The sequence below is a fragment of the Mytilus edulis genome, chromosome 5 (genome assembly GCF_963676685.1).
Source record: "Mytilus edulis chromosome 5, xbMytEdul2.2, whole genome shotgun sequence".
Taxonomy (NCBI): Eukaryota; Metazoa; Mollusca; class Bivalvia; order Mytilida; family Mytilidae; genus Mytilus; species Mytilus edulis.
In genome coordinates this window covers 11,402,103-11,429,892 of record NC_092348.1, presented here as the reverse complement: position 1 = coordinate 11,429,892, position 27,790 = coordinate 11,402,103, and the positions used below count along the sequence as shown (strand labels likewise).

At 31.3% G+C, this 27,790-nt stretch overlaps 1 protein-coding gene across 1 annotated transcript; it reads left to right on the top strand.

Moving 5' to 3' along the window:
* The first annotated feature begins 201 nt into the window (after positions 1 to 201).
* On the top strand, positions 202 to 16,186 carry LOC139522977 (xaa-Pro dipeptidase-like). The gene is made up of 16 exons (XM_071316671.1): positions 202 to 265; positions 2,263 to 2,440; positions 2,944 to 3,071; positions 4,367 to 4,430; positions 5,373 to 5,420; positions 5,911 to 5,972; positions 6,514 to 6,558; positions 7,302 to 7,377; positions 7,711 to 7,757; positions 8,904 to 8,972; positions 11,061 to 11,138; positions 11,640 to 11,788; positions 13,440 to 13,624; positions 14,920 to 15,027; positions 15,605 to 15,688; positions 15,961 to 16,186. The coding sequence occupies exons 1-16, from the start codon at positions 246 to 248 to the stop codon at positions 16,105 to 16,107; spliced, it is 1,488 nt and encodes a 495-aa protein (XP_071172772.1). The 5' UTR covers positions 202 to 245; the 3' UTR covers positions 16,108 to 16,186.
* The last annotated feature ends 11,604 nt before the right edge of the window (positions 16,187 to 27,790 follow it).

The following is a 27,790-nucleotide window of genomic DNA, read 5'->3' as shown; positions in this document are numbered from 1 at the left end:
TAATACAAAAAAGTGAATATATCAAACATACATTGTATAAACAAAAACAAAAGTTTTACACTGCATTCATAATTTTTAAGATTAAAGATAACCAAATAAGTGTTTCTAAAAAGTTATAGGTTCATCTTAATCATATCATAGGTCAAATGAAAAGATGTGATAAGAGTGAGTGTGTTTGAGTGAATTTTTTTGTTGGTTTTCAGATGCTTATAAAGTTGTCTTGTGTTCATCATTAGAAAAGTGAAATGGCAGCTTCTCGAGATCAGTAAGAAAATAATTTTTATTTTATTGAAATGATAATAATTTCCTTAGCGTATTTATTCCTAAGAAAAAATTACCGAAGTGTAAGTTCTCTACAAGAGTCAATACAATATACTAGGGAATTTCATAAATATTATTCATGTATAAACGTGAGGGGGTATCAGGTCGTTTCATCCCCAAACCGATCTGTCCCAAAAGTCAATTCGTCCCAAGTCGATCCGTCCAACGTCAATCCGGCCCCAAGTTGATCCGGCCCTATAATAAAATAATAATAAATAATTCATAATATGAGGTTGGTGTTACCTGTGAAAGAGGACAACGTCGGTAAACATTATTTCTTATAATTCAAACATATTTTAACTTCAAAATCTGTTCAAAAAGAAACGGAAATACCGCAATGTTTCCGATGATGGTCATGTCATTAGGGATTTTAGTTGTGACGTCATTTTCAATGTAAACATAGAAACGCTATCATCAGGTAACGTTTTTTTCCATATCAAAGAATATTTGAAATGAAATTGTTATTCTGCTCCTTCCTATAATATGATGCATGCATTACCTGTGAAAGGGGACGAAGTCTGTATGAATTTTTCTTTTTAATTCAAACATATTTTAGCTTCAAAATCTGTTAAAAAAGAAACGGAAATACCGTAACGTTTCCGACTTTGGTCGTCTTGTAAGGAATTTTAGTTGTGACGTCATTTTAGTTATGACGTCATTCTTAATGTAAACAAAGAAACGCTATCATCAGGTAACGTTTTTTTAGAATTATTAAACATGAAATGTTAAAGTGCTCCTTCATATATTTTTCACTGATGAATATATATTTTACCCAAAATCTCATGACAAACGAGACCGGAAGAAAAAAAGATATTTTCTGCGCAAATGTGGAAAAATAAAAAGTCTGATAACAAAATACCAGTAGTAGATTTTTTTTTTTTTTTTTTTTTTTTATATGCATGTAGTCCAAATAATTATGACGTCTTGCAAGATTATTTGGGCTAACATGCATGATGAAAAGTAAAAAAAAAAAAATATGGCGATAATATCCCTGAGGGGAATCTAAGAAAGATATGAAAAAATGGGGCTTTGCTCCTTAGGGGTAGAGGGGTAAAATTAAAAAGATTGCTTTTACTGTGGATAAAGATTTTTTTTTTTTTTTTGGTATGATAAAAAAAACATTAAAAAAAGTTTTGTTCAGGACAAAGTATTTTGTACATTACGACTCTAAAACCAAAACCGTGTCTTCCATGCATTCTATCTGTTTATGTAGCAGTTTATAAATACCTGGGAGTAAATGTCAACAGGATTATATAATTCCTCTTTTACTATGTTGCTTTTAATATTTGAGTAATTAGATCAATATCCATTTTTTTCTTATATGCTCTTATATACATATTATCTTAAGCATGTTAAGGTTCATCATACCAAATAGAAAACAAATGTTGTTTTTACACCTTAAGAATGACTCTCAGTGCAGACAAACCTGTGCAGTTGGAAAAGTTTTATGACATATCCACAAGACATATAAAAGTTTAATGCTGAATGTGTTTCAGAAAGATACAGTGCAGATGGTAGTAAAATAACAAACATTTCAACATGCTGAATTAGATTTGAAACTCACAGTTCACTTTATTATAGTTAAATCACCTATTATTGTGTAGATATTTAATGTCCTTCTATTGTCCAAAACAATCAATACAATCCAATACAATATTATTTCTTACCTGCATGACCTGAGAAGGGCATCTCAAAGATTTTGCCCAACAGAGTATATTTTAACACCTTTAGCAGGAACAAAAAAATATATCCATCAACTGCAATCACGATTTTATCTTTTTTAAACACAAAATGCATTTACCTTATGTATTCATTGGATGCTAAGGCGTGAAAAATTTCCAACTGCACTTTTTTTTATTATAAAAAATGAAAGTCTTAAATTATCTATAAGCTGATTTTTTAAATACTGTTTTGTTTTTATGTATATACTTTTCATTTCAGACCAGCATTCACCAGAGGTCCACATACACTCACTGTTCCAGCAGAGTTATTTCAAGAGAACCGACAAAGGTTATGTGAAAAGTTAAAGGGAAAAGTTCCGAGTGGTGCCATTGTATTGTTGCAGGGTGGAGATTCACAGACTAGATATTGTTCTGACCATGAACCTTTATTTAGACAGGTAACAGTATACTATATCTGAAAATCCCTGTTTACACTAGGACAGGAAGTAAACACACACATGACATACTGTACATCAAGTCATTTCCATGAAAATAAATGAATCTACAGTAATAGGAATATCATCTTAATAACATATTCAGTTATGTGCATGAGAAAGTAAGCTTGGATTAAATAATTCTTCACTTGAAATTTGTTACTTTATATTAATTTCAGGAGTCACATATGTATTAAACTGATTACATGCTCGTATTATTTTAATTATATCTGTGAAAAAAGTATTCAGAGAAATAATAGTATGTGTTATTTTCTTTAAAAATAAAGCATAACGCTTGACATGTAAACTGTGCCTTTCTTAACTTGTTGAAAATGACACATCCATTATAAATAATATCTAAGTATTACCATGATACATGTATAGACCTATAATTTCCTTAAAGCAGAAGGTGAAAAATGTCACTTTTTTTGTGAGTGGTATAATTATATAGATGTTCTATGTTCTAGGAATCCTATTTCCAATGGGCTTTTGGAGTGGAAGAACCAGATTTTTATGGTGCCATTGAGGTAGATACAGGAAACACAATATTGTTTCCTCCCAAACTTCCAGAAGACTATGCTGTCTGGATGGGAAAGTAAGATATTTACAAAAGAGAACTTATTGTATAAAGTTCTTCAATGAAATGTCAATACCAATTAAGGATTCATGACATTGCTTGTGTGTGAAAACATAAAAAATAGGCTTCTTGTAGGAACTTTAACTAAATTTAAAATAGGGCTGATGTGATGCTTAGAATATTTTCATGCTGTAAGTAGATTAACATAAAAAAAATTTCCATGAGAAGATCTTTTTAAACAAAGATCGTTCTATATATACAATTTCATAGTCATATTTGTGTCAGCCTAGATTTTGCATAATTTCTCCATTTTGCTCAATTTACTATAACTCTAAAATAGATCATTTAAATCTGCAGATTAGAGGCATCATGAAAAACATTTAAGTTCTTGTCCAAAATAGTCCTGCACTAGAGGATATACTTTTATAATCCAAATTAAATCTGTTCAAAGAATAATCTATGATGACTTTTATATTGTCCTATTATGATCTTTTATAATAAGAAAAATGAAAGAAAATTCATTAAGGATTCCACAGAACCCTGTTTCTTGTCTGCAATGGCTTCTTTCAGTATTAAAAGTGGAATGTTGACTGCCAGAAACTAAATTCATTCAGTCATTTATCAGTCAGATATGGAATAATAAAAAAAATCAAACTTTTTCTTCAGATTCTATTTCTTGATGATGAAGAAACTTCTTTCAAAGTTTTGATAAAGTCGTTGATGTCTGAAAAATTTAACTCTTGACCTAACTGCATCCATTATCAGTTAGATAGATCAATATATTTTCAAAGTTTGTTTTATCTGTTATCTCTTTATCATAAAAATGATTCTGCTCAAGTTTCATAAAATTCAATGAAGGTTTGACAAAGTTGAGAATAATCAGTAAAAAATAGAAATACGAAAGAAAAAAAAGTTTTATCAGTACAGTACGGAAATTTAAGAAAAAAATTATTTTCAAAATATTGATTTTCACACGGTCTTTTGATTATTAAGAAACTTTGATCTAGTTTTGTAGAACCTATGATGGTTAAACAAAGTCATTGTTATCTAAAAATCCATAGACTGAACCTAAATATTGATGCCACTGGTCTCAACACTGCCGACGACAAAATGTAGGAACATTTTCTCTGGCTTCCACAACTGTCAATCAAACTATGAAAAACATCAGCATGAATTGAAAATGATGACAAACTCTTAATGATAATCATGTTATTTTTGGATGGATGTATCTAAAAACAAAATGAAACAATGTATAACTTAAGGTAGATGTTGTTAGAAGTTTTACAATAAACAAAATATAACTGTTTTTTCAGGTTACTTTCATGTGAAGACTTCAAAGAGAGTTATGGTGTAAATGAAGCTCATTGGTCATCAGATGTACGTTTTTATACAATTGTCTTTTATTCTGCAGCTTTTGAGGGGGAATTGTTAATTTGTGTTCTTACAACATTCATTATGGAAAAGTAGTCTTTCGTTTTGTGAAACTAATCTAATAGGACAAAAATATACAAAGTGAACATCAAAATTTGAAAAAATATAAATAATTTTATTCGGACAAAAACTTCATATAATCATTTTCTTGTGAATCTTTTTTTTTAATGTATCCAAGACCCAAATGTCTTGGTTGCATTTTTGGTATAACCATAAAATCAAGTATCCAAAATTTGAAAAAAATATAAATAATTTTCTTCGGACAAAAACTTCTTATCATCATTTTCTTATGAAAATTTAAAAAAAAAAAAGGTATCCAAGTTCCAAATGTCTTGGTTGCATTTTTGGTATAACCACAAAATCAAGTATTCAAAATTTGAAAAAAATATAAATAATTTTCTTCGGACAAAAACTTCATATAATCATTTTCTTATGAAAATTTAAAAAAAAATGTATCCAAGTCCCAAATGGCTGGTTTGCTTATTTGATATAACCACAAAATCAAGTATCCACGAAAATGTATTTTTCCTAAATCCACAAAAAATGATACCCACGAAAATAAATTAATCTACATTATTTAGAAATATAAAATTAAAAAATAATCTTAAAGTTGAACTACAATAAGTGTTTAAACTTTCTAGAAGTTTCAAGGATTGTGGCTAAATTTTTACCATCTTTTGAAAATTTGTTTTAAAAAAAAAGTTCCTTTGTTTGGAAAATGGCGAAATTGCTTTATACCTGTGTACAATTTTGTAGACTGAGGTTTGTCTTTTACCTTTTAGGTATGGCTTTGTCTGTCATGTTTTATCTTTGTAGTGACCTTTTTTGCTCCTTTGTATCTTCTTTCCTTTAAATTCTTTAAATTTTTTTATTGCTGTTTTATTTCAGATCTCGTCAGTATTGAAAGGAAGAAACCCAGCAGTTTTGTTGACATTGGTAAGTTGGTGTATACTTTTAATAATCTGACACTGTGATTTTACTCTTTATTGAAATACCTTATCAAATTGAACAGTTTAAATTTGGTTAAAGACATATAACTGAATACATTTGAGCTGCGTCGGATAGAAATCGACCTTATGCAAGTGCACGATACATGTACATCCCTCAACCTTGTTATGAAACTCATACACAATACTTATTACAACAAAACTTAGTACAAATTTGCAGGGGTAGCATCACTTTTACCGTTCTTAATTTATGTCCCCTTATAACTAAATATGATTTGCAAGCGGGGGCATAAAACAGTTACAGACTTTTCGTAGTGATTTTTTCAACCCTGAATAAGTTAACAGATGTATTGATATTCAATTCCATAAGGTCAATTTCAATCCGATACAGTTCATTCATTTCAGGATGATAATATAAAAATGATATCTAATTATAAACTTTACCAAATGGAAGATAAATGTGAAGTATCATTTTACAGAAAGGACTGAACACAGACAGTGGTAACTATAGCAGAGAAGCATCATTTGATGGAAACAGTCAGTAAGTGTATTTCTGATTGTTTTTAATATACTTTTAAAGTCATGGTATTTAAATGTAAGTTTCTTTTCTTTATTTTTTGTGAAATATTGAAATGATAGCTCAGTGGAAATTATTTGTTTTGATATTCATGTTTTGATTTGGAAGTTAAAGTTTACTCTTTTATTTTAAAGAAATTGATCTGGTTTGAAAGGTTATCTTTTGAGCAATCTTTGGAAGTAATACCTATTGGAGAAGAAAAAAACCTTTTTAATTTTTGTTGACTTGGTCAAAGGCCAAGTATACAATACTAGTTAATGACGTAGGAACTCGTGTATAAGTCAGAAGTTTTAGAGTAAAATTCAGATTCCAGAGAGGGGTACCGACTTATACACAATTCAGTCATATGGCATTCGTTTTTAGCAGACTATACAGTATTCATCTTCAAAACTGCAAAAACTCATTACTTTTCTGCAAATTCATAAAGATAGCAACTTGACTAGTGCATCCATTGTGCTTTTGTATTTTTATGAAAATTATTAAATGAAATATTTCAATATTTTAGATTTAAAGTAGATAATACAATTCTTCATCCAGAAATCATGGAATGGTAAGTATATGAATAAAGAAACTCAAAGTTCCATGTTACCTGTGGTAAGTATATGAATAAAGATACTCAAAATTCCCTGTTACCTGTGGTAAGTATATGAATAAAGATACTCAAAGTTCCCTGTTACCTGAACACAACTTTTAAATAACATTTTTTACAATTTTTTTAATGTAATATTCAAAATTACAATGTCCTTTTTTCTGGGAGTTACATCCCATGATATTGATGGATAGCAGAAAAAAAGCAAAGAAGTTCCTGTAATTGATATGAATTAAAGAAAATTATTTTTACAGAGTATTGGAGGTGTTCACATTTATATTTCTAAAATTTTGTAATAAGTTGAACTTAAATTGCCAGTATAACATACATATCACAATTAATACTACAATAAATGTACATCTATATACACAATACCTCACCCTCGTTTACTAAATTCTTGTCAGCTAGTGTAGTTCGTTATTATTTGTTGGATACCAATTTTCATGGTACAGGTGAATCACATATTTAAATGTTTCACAAAGTACAAACTTATCCATATACTTGTATGCAGACCTTTGTAAAACCATTAAAACAAATATCCATGTTTTCTTAATCCAAGAAAATTGGTAACCACAAAAAAAATGAATCAACAGTATTAGATTTGAATCAGCAGTTACTCATCTATGTACTAACACTGAAGCCTGACTTTTAAGGCAAGGGAAGTAAATATGTAGTTGCCAAATGTATTGGAATTTATTTTTCAGTAGAGTGTTCAAGTCAGACAAAGAATTAGATGCTATCAGATATTCCAATAAGATAAGCAGTGATGCTCATAAAGAGGTACGTGATGAACACTATTGGATCTGTTAGATTACAAAATTTGTGGATCATTCAAGTTAATTCCTGGTTTTTCAGTGGAGTTCATATTGTGTCCTGACTATTGTGTTTTTTTATAGTCCTATTCTTTTATCCATGCTGTTTTGCCCTTCTTTCACTACCCAACCCCGTTCAGTATCTCATTATTATCATTTTGTTTACTCCAGAGTAATTAAATGTTAAGATTTCATGGCTGTTCCCAAGTAAATACATGTTTTTTGTAGTTGTTGTCTCATTAATGTTTAACAAACATGTGTTTTTAAATTAAAAACCTTTGTAATTATTTTTTTGTTACAGATAATGAAATCAATCCGACCAGGAGTGTACGAATACCAGATGGAAAGGTAGGGATATGAATTTAAAATATTTTATAACTGAAATAACCATTAAAAACGGGTCTATTGGCTAATTCATTCAGGTGTTCTACCGATATACAGCTTCTATGTATATATAATGTTATTTCACTTCACTGTCAGTATCAAAATTATCACATGTTTACTGATTAAATGATGAGCAGTGAGACAAAAAAACAATATATATGAAGAAGTTGTATTTGTGTCTAATAAATTTGATAAAAGGTAACTAAAATCCAAATACTCAAAGAGAAATAACTGTTACTGTCCTAATATATCTATTATGCATTTGGTTATTGTTGGCTCTTTCGACAATATCTTCATATAACATTCATATTTGCGTAAGTTGCAGTTGATATTCTACATTACACTTAAATATATTTATCTTACCCTGAAATGTTATATTGTGTAAAATTTATCAACTATTTTTAAGTTTCAACGATGCTCTAATACAACACAGACAATTGCCAAAAGGGAAGTTATTTCTCCAAATTTGAACAAATACACATTCGTGATTTGATTCCTATTGTCTTTTCTATGTGAAAAACTTTTATATTTTTTTATTTTTGTTTTAATATATATTTATTGATGTACAGTTGAATGAATCATGACTGTCATAGCTATGATTTACCATTCTTTAGCAAAATAATATTTTCTTACATACCAATGTAGAGAAACTACACTACAACTGTTCTTTTTAATGTTTCCTATTTGATTTTCTCCAACCTTGCAAGGGCAGTATAGCCAGTCGAGGTTGTTAAAAACTTCCATCTTCAAGATTTTCTCCCACAGTTCGCAAAAAAATATATCCATTTAAGAAATCACTTACAATTCATGTGTTTCCCTTGCTCATTTTACCATCCTAAACGACGCTTCCTCAATGACATGATTATGTGACTTACCGCAACGCAGAAGAGATAACGTTTTTGAGCTAGGTTCTTTTAATCCATCTAAAGCAGTGTATGAATGATATATGCTCAGATATCATATTTACAAAACAATGTTTGTAAATGTGTGTATTATGATATTTGTCAAGAAAACAATTTCAATATTAAATACAAAAGTTGCAAAACGTATTGTACATGTATTGTCTAATGTAGAAATTTGTCTGTTATTTGATTTAAATTCTGATTTCAGTTTATTCAAGCATTACTGTTATTTTACTGGTGGAATGAGAGGTGAAGCTTACATTTGTATTTGTGGGACGTAAGTATTGATTTTCCACTGTTTTCCTTTCAGTCTGTTTTAACATTATTGGTATTTCACTGGTGGGACAAGAAATGGGGCATATGCTTGTGTTTGTGGATCGTAAGTACTATGCACAATTAAATATGCATGAAGACTAAGTTTTCATTTAAAATACATACCCAGAAATGATATAGATTTTTAGAGGACTGTCGATTCATTATTATTCGTTGGATATCAAATTTCATGGATTTCCCCTGTCTAGGTAAATCACAAATTTAAAGGTTCAATGAAATACATATTTTCTGTAAATAGATAGATAGATTGTTTTATCAAATATCAACATTAAACATTACAAAAGAGGGACGAAAGATACCAAAGGGACAGTCAAACTCATAAATCTAAAACAAACTGACAACGCCATGACAAGAGTAGTATTAAACAATAGCAGACATGTAAACATACTACAATAATAAAATCTTTGTAACAATTGGTGATACCTAATCAGGATTGCCCATGAAAGCCATACGGCTTATTTCCAATAGGGTCCATTCATGTTACATTCTTAAAAATATTAAATATAGTTATAAGAAATCATGATTTTTGCAGGCTTTTTACTTATTATGCTAAAATTGAAAATTTACGATGACAATGACTAGAATATAAAAGCTAATCAATAATATAAAGGTTTGCTATTAAAATCGTTGCTTGCTTTCCTTTTTTGACAAATAATCTTTAACACCAGATTTATACGATTCAAGGTTATTAATGGTGCAAAAGTCCAATCCTTTATAGCATTATAATAAATTGTTAAAGTCTGTTGCCATTTTATAGGTGTGATAAAAAAATTATAATCATTAGATCTTGTTGAATAATTATGACAATCTTTGATCTTAGTAATATTGCCTTGCATGTAGTAAGGATTTTTGTTATAAAATATTGTATGTACATGGTCTTGGTTGTTTGACTCTATTTTCTACATTCAAGAAACCAATGCTATTTTATAGTACAATACAATTTACAGAAGTTCTATTTCCAAGTTCCTTTACTACTAGTAAATTAGAAAAATAGAATTATTGCCACCCATATTTCTCACAGTTGTTGCACATTTTGACATTTGAAAAAAGTATAGTGATGTAATCCTGTCCATAAACACTCTCCAATGAGAATGTCAGTGGGACAATTCTTAAATTGAACAGAGTCTGAAAGATGTATTTAACTTCAAACATAGAAGGCTTGAGTATGAGGCAAGTGTTTCGATAACAGGCATATATAATTATTCAAATTAACCCTTCTTCATGTGATAAAAAAATATGACCTCCTCAGAGAAATAAAAGAATTAGAGATCCAATGTCTCCTGCGTTGCACATATTTTATCAAGGTTCAAGGGCAATCAATAAAAAAAAGCAGTGCTTTGGTGTTCTTTAATACTTTTTAGTAATATCTTTATAATAAGAGAAATGAAACCTTCAGAGCAAATGCAATTTGATTTCCATTCTAAATAATATTTCCAATGGGCATAAATCGTAAAGTATATTTGATCAGAACTTATTTTTCAAAAGTGTAAGACATTGCTGATATAAACCTATGATATAAGTTTCATAAAATTCTGACAAGAATTGAACACATGAGAGGGATAACATTCCAATTTTCCATATAATCAATATTTTCAAGGGGCATAACTCTTTAAAAAATAATGGTTCAGCACTGGTTTTGAACCCTTCAAGATCATTTAATGATATAAACCTACAGCATAAATTTCATAAAAATCAGGCAAGAACTAGCACTCGTAAGGCAATTTTCCATATACTTAATATTTCTCAGGGGCATAACACTTTAAAATTATTGATCGGCACTGATTTTCGAATTTGTCCAATACATTGCTAATATAAACCTATGATACAAGTTTCATAAAAATATGACAAGAATTGTACGCATGAGAGCGCTAACTATGCAATTTTCCATAAAATTAAATGTTTCCAAGTGACATAACTCTTTTAAAAATTATTGATCAGCACTGATTTTCGAACTCATCCAATACATTCTGATATATATATATATATAAACCTATAGGTATTGTTTCCATTTTATTTGTTTTCATTTTTTCAGGGGAGCTAATGGTGCAGTATTACATTATGGCCATGCAGGAGAACCAAACAGTAAACTGGTACAGGATGGTGATATGTGGTAAGTTGGAAAGAAGATACAATCATATCTTGTTGCTATATTTGATACCACAAACACGGTAGTTGTTATAATTTTAAGGAATTTGTAAATAATTATTATTTCATAATAATGAGATTCTTTTTTTCCTGTAGAATAATTGTTGCAGCTTGGAATTAAATACTGGGTAAAAGCTGCATTATTTTTATACTTTTTTTTTATTCGCCACATACAATTTTTGGATCAAAAATAGAAAGTTTGTATTCACAGATCTGAAAAGTGCTTGCACATAACAACTGACAACTCATCACTGTTGACCTGCTGACCAAAACATATCAAGTCAATCTTTTTTATGAAAGTGTGATGAAAACATTTGTTGGAAAAACAAACAGACAGACCAATGGATGTACGGACACCTGATTGGAGTATTAACTTTTATTAAATATGAAGCAGTGTTCATGAAAATACATTCTTTCTAATTAACATGATTAATGTTATGTATTTATGTAATTATTTTCATTTCAGTTTATTTGATATGGGCTGTGAGTATTATTGCTACGCATCGGATATCACATGTTCCTTCCCAGCCAATGGAAAATTTACAGAGAAACAGAAGGGAATATACGAAGCTGTATTGAAATCTAGTAGGGCAGTAATGGCAGCTGTAAAACCAGGTACCGTTTCTCCTCAAGTCCCCCATAAATCAGGAATAAACATTTCCTCATTATCATTTCTTTTACTAAGGATAATGCTATGAATATTTGAAAAAGTTTGAAATTCTTATCGCTATGGGTTAATTAAATATCATTATCATTATTTGTTAAAGACTTTCACTTTGATATATCATGAAAAAATATTTAAATATATATTGCAGCTGGTGTTGATGATGAACTGTTTTCCCCTCGTATTTACTTATAATGGAGGAATTTCTCATGTTTTCAGAAATTAACAAAATACCTTCGAAAGATTCAAGTTTAATATTGCTTTTTAGCTCACCTGGCCCCTGAATTGGTAATTTTACGAAAATTTTGCTGTTTTTTTGGTTATTATCTTGAATATTATTATAGATAGAGATAAACTGGAAACAGCAATAATGTTCAGCAAAGTAAGATCTACAAATAAGTCAACATGACCAAAATTGTCGGTTGACCCCTTAAGGAGTTATCAAGTTTTAATTTTGGTAGCGTCACTATAACCGTTCTAGAGTTATGCTCCTTTATAAATGGAAAAAATTACAAATTTTTTAGTTTCCTTTCTCTAACTAAAGTTTGACTCAATGCAAATTTGAAACTTATACACAATGCTTATTACCACAAACCACAGATCATGTTTGCATTTTAATGGCGTCACTCTAACCGTTCCAGAGTTATGTTCCTTTATAAATGGAAAAATTACAAAAATTTTAGTTTCCGTTCTCTAACTTAAGTTTGCCTCAACCAAATGTGATTAAACTTATAAACAATGCTTATTACCACAACATAAAGATAAAGTTTGAATTTTGGTGGGGTCACTTTAACCATTCTCGAGTTATGCTCCTTTATAAATGGAAAAAAATGCATAATTTTTAGTTTCCGTTCTCTAACTTAAGTTGCCTCAACCAAATGTTATGACACTTGTACACAATGCTTATTACCACAAAATAAAGATCAAGCGTGAATTTTGGTGGGGTCACTTAAATCATTATCGAGTTATGCCCCTTTAAAAATCGAAAAATTGCATTTTTTTTAGTTTCCGTTCTGTAACTTTGCCCCAACCAAACATTATGAAACCTATACACAATATTTATTACCACAAAAATCAGATCAAGTACAAATTTGGGTAGCGTCACTTTTATTGTTCTTGAGTTATGTCCCTTTATAATGTTGTATGCAAGCAGGGGCATCATCTGTGTCCATGGGGACACATTCTCCATTTATTTTTTTATATATTTCATCATTCTGAGTTGGATTTCTGACACATAATTTCAAGTTTTTAGATGAGTTATTCGTTTTATTACATTGCCTTTAATTGCAAAATAAGTAAAAAAAAATACAAGGACCTATATCTTTTTCAGCACGTTCTTACTTCATGTAGATGCTTCTTTATTGTCAACACCTATTGTTTTGTATAGAGTCACAGATGTGAATTTAATAAATTTGACTGGAAAATCTCAATATTTCTTTGCAACTAATGAACTGTACTAACAAGTACTTCTGTGAACACAAACAAAGATTCAGGCAGACTAAATAATGAATAAATAGATATAGATGAAGAACTATAATCAAAAATAAGATAGAATTTATTTAACAATACAGATATCTATAAATTTGATATTTTATTTCATAGGTGTTAGTTGGGTTGACATGCACTTACTGGCAGACAGAACACACCTAGAAGAATTGAAGATACTAGGTCTTGTTACTGGAGATATTGATGAGATGATGAAAGTCAGACTTGGGGCAGTGTTCATGTCACATGGTCTAGGTCATTTTATGGGACTAGATACACATGATGTTGGTGGATATCCAGAGGTATGGATTCAATTCTTTTTTGAGGAATATTAATAAGTCCCCTACAAACGAGGTCGAAGGGGACTATCGGTTTGCACTCCGTCCGTCTGTCTGTCTTTCCGTCTGTCGGTCTGTCTGTCCTTCTGTCAGTCCGGCAAATCAGTTTTCCACACTTTTTTTCTTCATGCTTGAAGATATTGATTTGATATTTGGTATGTTGTTTTATCATGACAACTTACAGATCAAGTTCGAATTTTGTTCCGGTCTGATAATTTTGTGCAGAGTTATGGTCCTTGGACTTCGAAAATTGACACAAATATTCGGTTTTCCGCACTTTTTTTTTTCATTCTTGAAGATATTAATTTAATTATTGGTACATTGTTTTATCATGACAAGTTACAGATCAAATTTGAATTTTGTTCCGGTCTGATGATTTTGTGATGAGTTATGGTTCTTGGACTTAGAAAATTCACTCAAATAATCAGCTACCATACTTTTTTTCGTCATAATTGGTATATAGTTTTATCATGACAAATTACAGACCAAGTTTGAATTTTGTTTTGGTTTGATGTTTTTTTTTTGCAGAGTTATTGTCCTTGGACTTAGAAAATTCACTTAAATTATCAGTTTTCCGCACTTTTTTTCGTCATGCTTGAAGATATGGACTTGCTATTTGTTATATAGTTTACACCATGACAAGTTATAGATCAAGTTAGCATTTTGTTCCAGTACAATTAATTTTATCCGGTAGGGGACTATGTATTGCCACGCAATACTCTCAGAAATCTTGTTAAGATCTAATCTTTATTGATGAGATAAGTGACTTAACTAACAAACACAACAAGAATATTGTTGCAGTGAGATGAGTCTAAATATCATAAAATGGTTAACAGCATAGAGTACTTGACATGACTGGGGTAGTTCATGAATTAGATCCCCAGCTGGATCAGACCAAAGACTAACAAAATAGTATTTCTGCTTCTCAAGTAAGCAAGTGGCATTTTTGAGTAAGATCATAGACTAGTCAGCCCTGAGTCAGAATAACATATCAGAGTAGGGTGACATCTTTCTGCATGCTGTTACCTTGTGTACTAGCATATTGTAAATCTGGCTTACCGTGTAAATGTAGTAGAAAGCAGGTTTCACATTAATTAATGTTCTCGTCCTGAATATCCATTTAACTTGCAATTGCCACTTGATGTTAAACAGTCATTCATCCATCCATAATATGGTAAGAGTGACCTCGTGAATTTCAAAGAAATCATAAGTCTTTGGCAAACAAATTAAATACCAATCTATCATCCTTATTATTTCAGGGAACAGAAAGAAGCAAAGAAGCAGGTTTAAATTCCCTGAGAACAGTACGAATTCTAGAACAAAGAATGGTTCTCACCATTGAACCTGGAATATATTTTATTGATGTGGTGAGTTATTTATATATTTTGATGGTAATGGTAAATATACATTAAGGAATATATCTTAATGTGACAGAAAGCATACAACACAAACCCAAAAGACAGCAGTAGGATGCGTAATGTTGTAACTTATTAATTTACCTCAGCAAGTGTCCTTGAAAGTTTTACTACCAAAATATTTTACAGGGGCTGTTTCATATTTCAATTCAATTCTTATATTAGTTTCATTGCAAATATGCATAGTTCACACTTGGAATCAAAAATACTCTAACTGTCTTGTGAGTATCCTAAATATAAACAGTATTACATCGTATTCATTCAATAACATAAATAAAGGCAACAGTAGTATACCGCTGTTCAAAACTCATAAATCCATGGACAAAAAACAAAATCGGGATAACAAACTAAAACCGAGGGAAACGCATTAAATATAAGAGGAGAACAACGACATAACACTAAAATGTAACACACATAGACAAAATCCCACGAGAATAACAAATATAACATATGTATATAACATCAAAACCAAATACATGAATTTGGGATAGACAAGTATAAAATAGTTATTTGATTAATATAATTCCAGTTATTGGATGCAGCTTTGAATAATCCAGAACAAGCTAAGTTTTTAGTACGGGAAAAGATTGACAGCTATCGAGGCTTTGGAGGGGTAAGTTATTAAATTTCTTAGATACTACGTAAAGGAAAAGCATATAACCTTCAACAATAGCTAGAATGTGTCATATGAAATTTTAATCAGAGTAGCCGAGATACAAAAACATTTTTAGTTTGCATTACTTTGTATTTGATTTTATTTTAAAAGCATTTTAAATCAGGCTTACAACCTGTCAATAGTATATATGGTGAAATTGGACATGTATAAGATACATTTTCTGATAGATAATTTAAACTTATTTATAGTATTAATGATTGATTTCCCAGGTAAGAATAGAAGATGATATAGCGATAACTGAGGATGGAATGGAACTTATGACATGTGTTCCTAGAACTGTGGACGAAATTGAAATATTAATGGAGGAGGGCAGGAAACAGCCACCATTGCCTCTCCCACAGGACATGAAAAAGTGATTTAAAAAGTTGATATACTAGACTGTCTGAAACAGACACTAAATAAACAATACAGTAGTAAATAAACCAAGTCAAAAATGTTTTCTTAGTTTATAGCTACATTAGGTATGTGTCTACATTGAAAATAAATATAGTTTATTGGAAATTGTTCTTGGGATTTAAGGGGTTGTTTTATATATAAATTATTTTACATTTTTGTGCTGATTTCTCAGAAAATGTTTATGCCAGGAGTTTATAAATCAAATATTCCATAAGATGGAAAATATCTACCATTTAATAAACTTTAGCATAAATGGTGCATGGTATATTTCTATCCACAAAGCTTTTCTCATCTACAGGCAACTTAAATGATGTTTTCTTTAAATCACATTAGCATATAACTAAATAAGCAATATTTAAATGTTATTACATATTGAAAAGTGTATTAATTCAATACAGAAGTTTTAATTTGCCATTATAAAAATTCTAGCTTATTTAAGTATAATAAATGTATATGTCAATTGTCAGAGAGAAAAACATTAATGTCTTGTTTATATTTTGAAATGTGTTGACTATGTATAAGACAAATATATCAAAATCATCGCTATTTTAGGAAATTTTCCTTTGATCTTGCTGACTGATAATTTTTCTATCTCAGCGGAGCCGAGTGATATAAAAATTATCGCTAGAAACTAAGGGGGCCACGTGCCATTGATAATGAAATTGGCATGAAATTGACAACTTCGTCATAGGTAAAATAGCGATAAACAGATGATCATTGGTCATCTCAACTTGATGCTTTTCTCGCCGGACCGGCTCAAGCGAGAAAATGAATCTCGTTGAGATGATCATAGATAATCTATAATTATTAAACTCAACAATATGGAAAACATTTTTCTTTCATATTGGTCCTCTTCCGATTCATTTATTTAGAAGTGGACTAACTTTGTCTTGAATTCATTTGTTTAAACGAGTCAACAAATTACTAATTATTTGTTTGTATGAAATATTTATTAAGACAAAAATAATACAGTCTTTGCTCAGTCATTAAGAAGCAATATGTGTACCTTAAAAAATGGGCGTTTTATTTGATTAATTCTTGTTGATGGAATATTTGTCTATGAAATGTGATGTGATAATTTCATGTTTTAGGATTTTTTTCTGCTATTATACAAAACATCTATAAATATATTATATATATATATATCCAAGATAATGTAAGCTATAAAAGTTTATCTGATTTAAGATATAATATGTTTCTTTCGGTCATTAAAAAAAATTATTTATTTACTTTTTGCAATTGAATTCACTTTTGCCAACAGAAACATACAATATGAATAGTATGAGAAGCTTGTTATAAAATCCTTTCACACTCAAATATTTGTGAAGTACCTGTTTTCAATGTTTTCATAGTGCTTCACTCGATAAAATGTGATGATCTACAAATTACAAAACATCACTGATTAATAAATAATTAATCAGAAACGAAAACCACGAAATTAAAAGTTATCGAAAGTGCACACTTCTTAGGAAGCTACCATTTAATTTTTATGGGGGGGGGGGGGGGGGATTACAACTAAAAAAAATGCAGGACAAAATTTTCATCCTAGCCCCCATAAAAATCAAATGGTAGCTCCCTTAAATAATAAAAATAAAAATGTCAACATACTATGAAAAAGTGTGAATTGCTGTGTGTAAATTATTAAGAGACATCTTAAGTGCAATTTTAAAGTATTATCATCAGTATAATCATCAGTATATATTTTATATTATGATCCTTCTCACTGTGATATAAAAATAAATATCTCATAATTGGTGTATTCTTATTCATACTTAACAAAGATGTGTTGTCTCCTGTATCACAGGTATGTAATAATTCTCTTCTGCTAGTTGTTGTGCACATACTTTCAGTTGTTCTTGGTAAAAGTGTATGTCTGTCCATCATATATTAAAAAAAAAGATGTGGTATGATTGCCAATGAGACAACTCTCTACAAGAGACCAAAATGACACAGAAATTAACAACTTTAGGTCAGCGTACGGTCTTCAACAATTAGCAAAGCCCATACCGCATAGTCAGCTATAAAAGGCCCCGAAATGACAATGTAAAACAATTCAAACGAGAAAACAGACGGCCTTATTTATGTACAAAAAAATGAACGAAAAACAAATATGTAACACATAAACAAACGACAACCACTGAATTACAGGCTCCTGACTTGAGACAGGCACATACATAAGAATGTGGCGGGGTTAAACATGTTAGCGGGATCCAAATCCTTCCCCTACCCTGGGACAGTGGTATAACAGTAGAACATAAGAACGAACGATAAAAATCAGTTGGAAAAGGCTTAACTCATCAGATGAACAAAAATACAAATGGACGTGGCGGTGTACTTGTACATTCCAACAACAAAAAGACACTAGGTAAAAATCTGAGAGTACTCGCAGTTAACTGACAGCTAGTTCAAAGCCACTAACAACTAATAAAAAAAATCATGCATCTAAGCCTAATTATCAATCCGTACACATCCAGCATCCAATGGATTTAGTGTAAAGACGTCAAAAAACATGACAGTAACTTATGACTGTTGTATGAAGTTGGACTTTTGGTCTCTTGTGAAGAGTTGTCTCATTGGCAATCATACTGTCTTCTGTTTTTATATTTTCTTCTGAATCTGCACCCGATATATACTTAAAGTAAATAATCATAAGAATAATTCAATGTTTGCTGACTATGTAGAATGCATCTATCACATCAAAATCTAAATAACGGATACCGTACAACAGATTTAGTTAAATCTACCTCATATCTAATTTAACATGTAGAAATTGATTGACTGTTGGTTGCCTGACGTTGTGTGTCTAGAAATTGACCATGGGTTCAGATAGGAACATAAACTTCACGACAAAAGATGATTTATGCTTTTTAATTGTAAACATTCCAGCAGAGCCTGCATATGGAGTATATATCTTCCAGTTAATACTATATTTCTGAGCTGTCTTTTCCCATCATGTTAGAGGGTTGCTGCTATAATGCATGGAATCTATTGAACCAAGAGTTCCAAAGGTGCACTTGGTCATCCCTTCGAACATGTTTAGAACACCATCACATTGGTTGTTTGTTATGGAAAATTGTTTCACAGATATTTTCCTATTGTCGTAGTCACTATCCAATCCCCTTTTCCTTGAATGTGACCTACCAAATTAGACTTATCACTGTGCTATGAGTAACATGACAGGGGTCACATGTTAACCAGGATCTGCTTACCCTTCATGTGCAACTGAGATCATACCCGGATTTGAAGGGTGCCTGTTGCTCAGTAATTAGTTATCTATGTTGTGTTTTGTAGGCAGTTGTTTGTCTGTTGGTGGTTTTGGGTTTTTTGCAACGACAATATCATGTGAATATCAGTTTGTTTTTGTATGTCTATATCATTGGTATCTTCTGTCTCTCTTCTTGTGCGAACAAGATAAAAATCATCATGTAATTATACCAGCTCAGAGGAGGGGATATACTGGTTAATGTCCGTCTATATGTCCATCCATTATATGTGTTCGCTCATTTTCTCATGAACTACATATCAGAGCTAAGTAAAATTTGTTTTGAAGCTTAATGTGAGCAATTTAATCAGTGCGATTCAATTTTAGATGCATTGCTCAAAATTTAATTCTGTTTACTGAACACCCATATATATACTGTGAAAGTACGTACTTTGATTCATGGATATCAATTTAGTGGTTTGAGCAAAAGTTACATTTTAATAAAACGGAATTTGATGACACTGTCGTACAAAGTGAGAGGTTTAGCGCTATAAAACCAGGTTTAATCCACCATTTTCTACATTTGGAAATGCCTGTACCAAGTCAGGAATATGACAGTTGTTGGCCATTTGTTTTTGATGTGTTTTGTCATTTGATTTTGCCATGATTAGGGATTTTCCGATTTTATTTTCCTCTGAGTTCAGTATTTTTGTGATTTTATGTTTTGTTGGTCCTAAACATTCGTGGATATGAGTTTTCTGAAAAAAAGAAGTGAAGAATTTGAAGATGAAATTAACACTTCATCATCGCATATAATCACCAGAAGTCTGACTTTCATTGTTCAATCAGTAGCCAAGGCTTATAGTATTATCAATGTCCATAATATTGGTCAAACGCCTAATTTAGCATATATTCTAATAAGATGAAGTTGAGTTCATGTCATTTAATGACTTCAATTTCATGGTAAAATACCTAAAATCCATTTTTTTTCTTGTTCAGTTAGATAAAAAAAACAAAAGCACACACTCTGGCTTGCTTTACTAGTCATTGAAATTCATACTATACACCGAATATACCTAAACTTTTGCTTATAGTATCTATTGAAAAGACTTAATTATCAAATTTAACAATGACCAATGAACCATAAAAATTCGGTCAAGGTCAGATGAACCCTTACATACAAAATGAGCACCATTTACCTTGTAATCATTCCATACACAGAATAAAGTTGACCTATTGGATATAATATCTGAGAAGCAGACATTATCATGACAACTTAAAATTGACAAATGAACCATAAAAAATTAAGTCAAGGTCAGTTGAAAGCTGTCAGACAGAAATGTACAGCTGAATCAGATGTGGATACTTAAAAATTCAAAAGATCTTTTAGAGTACATACAATCTAACTCTCTTTCATCTTGTAACAGTATTAAAACATTTGACTTTTCTACCCTGTACACAAGTATTCCACATTCCAAACTAAAAGACAAATTGAAAGAGTTGATATTACTTTGCTTCATAAAAAAGAATGGCCAACGTAGATACAAGTATCTTGTCTTAGGGAGGGATAAATCCTACTTTGTAAAGAATCACTCTGATTCAAACAAAAAATTCTCTGAAACTGATATTATCAAGATGCTTGATTTCTTGATTGACAACATATTTGTTACGTTCGGAGGACGTGTTTTTCAACAGACTGTCGGCATTCCAATGGGAACAAACTGTGCCCCTCTACTCGCCGACTTGTTTCTTTATTATTATGAGGCTGACTTCATGCAGGAACTTCTTAGGAAGAAAGATAAGAAGTTAGCAATATCCTTTAACTCTACTTTCCGCTATATAGATGATGTTCTTTCACTAAACAATTCAAAATTTGGTGACTATGTGGAACGCATCTATCCAATCGAACTAGAGATAAAGGATACTACAGATACAGTTAAGTCGGCTTCATATCTTGACTTACATCTAGAAATTGACAATGAGGGTCGGTTGAAAACAAAACTTTACGACAAAAGAGATGATTTCAGCTTTCCAATTGTGAACTTTCCATTTCTAAGTAGCAACATTCCAGCAGCACCTGCATACGGGGTATATATCTCCCAATTGATACGATATTCCCGTGCTTGCATTTCCTATCATGATTTTCTTGATAGAGGTTTGCTGCTCACAAGGAAGCTATTAAACCAAGAGTTCCAAATAGTGAAGTTGAAATCATCCCTTCGTAAATTTTACGGACGCCATCACGAGTTGGTTGACCGTTATGGAATAACCGTTTCACAAATGATATCGGATATGTTCCTTATGTCGTAACTACAATCCCCTTCCCTTTCATGAATATGACCTACCGAATTAGACTATTTACCGGATTTGTAATCACTTAAGCAACACGACGGGTGCCACATGTGGAGCAGGATCTGCTTACCCTTCCGGAGCACCTGAGATCACCCCTAGTTTTTGGTGGGGTTCGTGTTGTTTATTCTTTAGTTTTCTATGTTGTGTCGTGTGTACTATTGTTTTTCTGTTTGTCTTTTTTATTTTTAGCCATGGCGTTGTCAGTTTGTTTTAGATTTATGAGTTTGACTGTCCCTTTGGTATCTTTCGTCCCTCTTTTTTTTCCACTCATTCCTGAAACCATATATAGCTTATTTATAACTTATGGTATTAAAGACACAAGCCAAACCACAAAAGTTCAACGTGGACCAATGAACCAGGAAAATGAGGTCAAGGTCAGATGAAACCAGCTACCAGTCATCTGCATACAATGAATGAAGCATCAAAGGTTTTCTACCTTCTGAAAAATAAAGCTTTGTTAAGTTGACGTCTTCACTAGATTGTATTCCTATGTCTAACTTTCTGTGCCTCTTGTCGCAGGCGAGAACAAATATAAACAAGGACCATAACTCTGCACGAAACATCAGACCGGAACCAAGGACCATAACTCTGCACAAAATCATCAGACCATAACAAAATTCGAACTTGATCTGTAACTTGTCATGATGAAACAATACACCAAATATCAAATCAATATCTCAAATCATGAAGAAAAATTCATTGTCTATCCATCTGTCAGTCCGGCAAATCAGTTTTCCACACTTTTTTTCTTCATGCTTATAATATTGATTCGACATTTGACATAATGTTTTATCGTGGAATTTTAAAGATCAACTTTGAATCTTGTCTGATGATTTTGTGAGTTATGGTCCTTGGACATAAAAATTCACTCTAATAATCAGGTCTTTGCACCTTTTGTCAGCATGCGTGAAAATATTGATTTGATAATTGGTAGATATTAACCATGACAAGTCATATCAATTTCAAATTTTTTTCAGGTTTGATGATTTTGTGCAGAGTTATGGTCCTTCGGCTTAAAAATTCTCTCAAATATCAATTTTATGTTCCTTTTTTTTCGTCATGCTTGAAGATATTGATTAGCTTATTGGTATAAAGTTTTATCATGACAAGTTACAAATCAAGTTCGAATTTTGTTCCAGTTTGTTGATTTTATGCAGAGTTATGGTCCTTTGACTTAAAAATTTCACTTGAATAATCAGTTTTCAACCTGATTTTTCCTCATCCTTTTAGATATTGCCTTGATATTTATTATATTGTTTACACCATGACAAGTTACAGATCAAGTTAGCATTTTCTTCCAATACATTGAATTTTTGATTGGACGGGAACTATGTATTGTCATGCAATAATTCTTTCAGAATGCTTGATTCTTTGATAAAACCGAAAATATCAGATTGATGCTTGTTTAAAGAAAGATAGACTAAACAAATACAATGTTTACCAAAATAGAGTTCAAAACTACTTGATTATATGTATTTACTGAACAAAAATTTGTAAAACTTATCAACCTCTTGACTTGGTTATTGGTACCATTGAAATATACTGTCTTTTAATGATGTCTGCTTGTCATGTTTTTGGAACTTTTGTCTGATGTTCTGAATCCTCTGGTTTTATCCATTTGAATGCCTTAAAAAGAATGAACCCCCATTTTTCTTTTTATAAATCTTTTACATGTATAATTATAAGTTATTTGAAAAAGTCTTATAAAATTTAATTTATTTTTTAATAGTATTTGAGAACTTTAACTGGTCAATGATAAAGCTATGAAAAGTCAAGAGAGAACATTTCCCCGCCAAAATTCCAATGGCTAATATCTCAAAAACAAGCACAGTGACCCCTAAAACTTTTTTTCTTTTTTGATTCCTCAATTTATTCCCTTTCAATACATACTAGTTTTATGAAAAGTTATTTATTTTGAAACTGAGCAGCGAACATCCTTAATTGATATTCTTTTGATTGTTTTTTACTTCCTGGTATTGTTTGTTCGTATCCTAGGTTCCTTTTGTACAAGACTGGTTTCTTTGTTTTAAGTTCCTCTTTATCATCACTGTCCTGTAAAATAAACATATACTTCAAATATTTCCCCTTATTGTTATAAACATATTACAATATATACGCTGTTGAAATATACTGATACTGTAAACCAACTTTAGTTCGTGTTCAGCCAATTCTAGACTATTTCGCGCCTATTTAGTTTCACGATTCGCAAATTTACTTGCTGTAGATAAGTTAGGAAAAATTCTTTTAAATATTCGCAACAATCTATATTCGTGATATTTTTCTACTCGCGAAAATAAATTGCTCGTGCAAAATTAGTTGGTTTACAATAATACAGATACTGTCACAAATATATAATTAGTATGTGAGGCCTTAATGGTCTAGTGGTAGGGTTTTAGCCTCTAAGTGGAGGAGGACATGGTTTCCATCCTAACTTAGGCCTGATTAAAATTGAGAATGGAAATGGGGAATGTGTCAAAGAGACAACAACCCGACTAAATAAAAAAACAACAGCAGAGGTCACCAACAGGTCTTAAATGTAGCGAGAAATTCCCGCACCCGGAGGCGTCCTTCAGCTGGCCCCTAAACAAATATATACTAGTCTGATTAGACTTGTTTGTGCTGCTTGTCTGCATGCAATTTGCATTTATGGGTAAGAACATAGACTGGTGGGCTTAGAGTCATATCAATGTGTCCAGGTAGTTGCTAAGTTAGTATAAGCAGGGGTCATTATATTATCACATCGATATGTTTTTGTTCTGATATATGTAATATTTGCAGCTGTTATTTTAAACACTACATCAAACTACTAGTACATAGTTACAGCTAAAGAAACCATGTATATATGTGATTATGTAGAGGTAACCAGCAAGTGGAAGGTAATAAGTCTTGTTATGAGAATATAATTGTATAGTGAACATATCTTGTGATGTAAACATAAATCTTGTGATGCAAACATTATATGACGAGTAAATGTGAGGTATGTTTTTAGGAGACTCAATGACACAAATAACAAGAGTGATGTGAACATAAGTCTCTTGACTAATTTGCATTACGAGTATAAGACTAATCAAGAATACACCAAAACTGTACCTCTAACTTAAGATGATTGTCTTCAGCTTTACTGCTACCTTTCTTATTTTTCTTTTTGTTTTCTTTTAGTTATTCTATGCTTTATTTTTTGCAATTGTCCAGATATAGTAATCTGAATGATGACAAGAAATTCTGGTATGTGTTATTAGTCATAATATTATTCATGTCAGTAGCAGACATACAGAATGAAAATGGACTCTTCCAGTTGATCGCATGGCCTGTATGCAAGACAATGTTGACAGTTTTGTATGAAATGTTACGCTGTCTGTTTTATATTCCTGTTCGTCCAGTATTTGGATTGATCAGATGTGCGATAGAAATTTTGTCGATTTTAGTAGATATAGTTATCAATACAAATTTTATGTTTGATGAACATTGTTACAATCCTGATATTACTTCCTGTGAACTTGATGAACAGTTTTGGCATTTTGATTCCCCGTTTGGCAACAAAAGCGAAAATGTTTCTACCAGTCATAATGTTACTGTATGTCTTTGTGCCAAATTTCCAGCTTTGGTGTCGACGAATGATGGTCAGACTACAGAGGAATAATCAGGCTCAGAAACATTAGAATATGGAATAATGGAATAAAATATTGTTACTTACAAACGATAAGAAAAATGTTGTAAAGAAATTTTGAACATGAATGACAAAATAAAGATGTACAATGTAATAAAGGATATCTAACAAATTCGGCATAATGCACAAATAGAAGGATAGAGTTATTGGTCATAGACATAATATAAATTTTGTTAATTTATTACTTTTTTAATGCTGTAGGGTGTTTTAAGTTTACTCATACCAGAAAAAATACTAGGCTGCTGACATGGTTTATATGTCATTTGTCAAGTACTTACCTATAAGAACAAAGAATTGTGCATGCATACAAATGGAACAGTTTGTTTTTCCTTGAATTCACTTTTTGTCCTTAATAGACGTGTTAGGAAAGTCGACACTACTGCTGGCGCTCGTGTTGGATGGAAGATGAATACAATATGATGTGGGGGTCATCTCCAAAAGTATAAATACTAAATCGTTTTTAACCGGATTTTTGTGACAAAAATGTCGGTTATTGATTTGGGGATGTACGGCGGGCGGGCGGGCTGTCAGGCGGGCGGGCGGGCGGGCGGGCGGCAATCAAATGTTGTCCGTGCATTAACTCATGAACCGTTCAACCAAAGCTTTTAAAATTTTAATATGTTATTCCTGACAACTATACGAAGGTCAAGTTCAATAATGGCGATTTTTACTTTTACCGTTCAGGAGTTATGGTTCTTGAAAGATTGAAAAATGGAGTTGTCCGTGCATTTGCGCATGAACTGTTCTACCAAAGCATCCCAAATTTTAATATGTTGTTACTAATGAAAGAATGGAGGTCAAGTTCAATAATGACGAATTTGACTTTTACTGTTCAGGAGTTATGGTTCTTGAAAGATTGAAAAATGGAGTTTCTAGTCGTGTCCGTGCATTTATGCATGAACTGTTCTACCAAAGCTTCCGAAATTTTAATATGCTGTTACTGATGACAAAATGGAGGTCAAGTTCAATAATGACGATTTTGACTTTTACCGTTCAGGAGTTATGGTTCTTGAAAGATTGAAAAATGGTTTTTCCCGTCGTGTCCGTGCATTTTCTCATGAACCATTCAACCAAAGCTTTTGAAATTTTAATATGTTGTTACTGATGACAAAATAGAGGTCAAGTTCAATAATGACGATTTTGACTTTTACCGTTCAGGAGTTATGGTTCTTGAAAGATCGTAAAATGGCGTTTCCATTCAGGTTGTTGCATTTACTCATGAACCGTTCAATCTAAGCTTTTCAAATTTTAATATGTTGATACTGATGACAAAATGGAGGTCAAATTTGATATTGACGATTTTCACTTTCACCATTCATCAGTAATGGTTCTTGTGATATTGCCAGGACACAAATAAATGTTAATAAATCCGGTTTGCTGTCGTTGTGACAGCCTCTTGTTATTACCTGTATTACCACTGAAATACTTTGCAAATCAATCACTTTTTAAAGTCCCAAGTTAACATTAGTAACGAATGTGAATTTTAAAATAAATAAAACGTGTGATACTAGTATTGAAGAAATAATTATAACCATACAAAAAAGTTATGTTCAGTAACTGTAATTATTAAATTAAAGAAAGCAAAATACAATAAAACAATTAGGTAAATTTTTGCCTTTTGTGGAGAAAAAGAGGGGAGGGACATGTTTTTATTTCAGTTTCACAATCAACAAATTCTTGCAAAATAAAAAAAGGAACAAGTGTTCTGTCCCGCCTTATCTCCGATTGGAAACACCATCGTTAATTATTTTCATTAAAAAAATATTTTTTAAACTCGACACAAAATTCAGCTATTTGATTTAGTTCGTTCCTTTTATGTCTCCAAAAAGTTCCAAACGACCGAATTTAATGTTTCATTTCGTGTTCAACTCTGATATTCCTTTATCTAAATTTTGTTCGCTCGGCGTTTGTGCCTTAATTAATGTCTCATATATGGTGTAACAATTTGTTGTCAATTGTCTTTGGCCCGCTGAACTTGAAAATGAATTGGGTTCTATATAGTCATAAGGGCTATGTATATGCCAAGTTAAGTCAATCACGGGTCAAATTGTTTTAGTGTTCCTTTATGGCTTTCGTAGTAATACAACTACACCCTTTTACCATTTGATTACAAACATTAGATCAAGATAAATTATTTACAAGATTGATATTAATGATTCTGAAAACGTATCTGTTAAACCATTACTTCTTCTTAAAATATATATTTTATTTTGATCTTCTCCTGCATTTTTTAAGAACTATAACTGTTCAAGATTAATCGCAGAGGTATCAAAAACGCTTATTTATACAGGTAACAAAAATATTTAGTTTTGTACTTTTTGAGATGGTCCACACACAGCAGTAGTGTCGACTTTCCTAACACGTCTAATATAATTCTTAGATAAAGATGGCATTGGTCATTGATCCATTTACAAACTACATA

What these genes read in the sequence shown, in the direction of transcription:
- LOC139522977 (XM_071316671.1), top strand. Translation starts at nt 246, where the DNA reads ATGGCAGCTTCTCGAGATCA. An exon ending in TATGCTGTCTGGATGGGAAA is followed by an intron (nt 3,072 to 4,366) that starts GTAAGATATTTA and finishes CTGTTTTTTCAG; the next exon opens with GTTACTTTCATGTGAAGACT. An exon ending in AAGCTCATTGGTCATCAGAT is followed by an intron (nt 4,431 to 5,372) that starts GTACGTTTTTAT and finishes GTTTTATTTCAG; the next exon opens with ATCTCGTCAGTATTGAAAGG.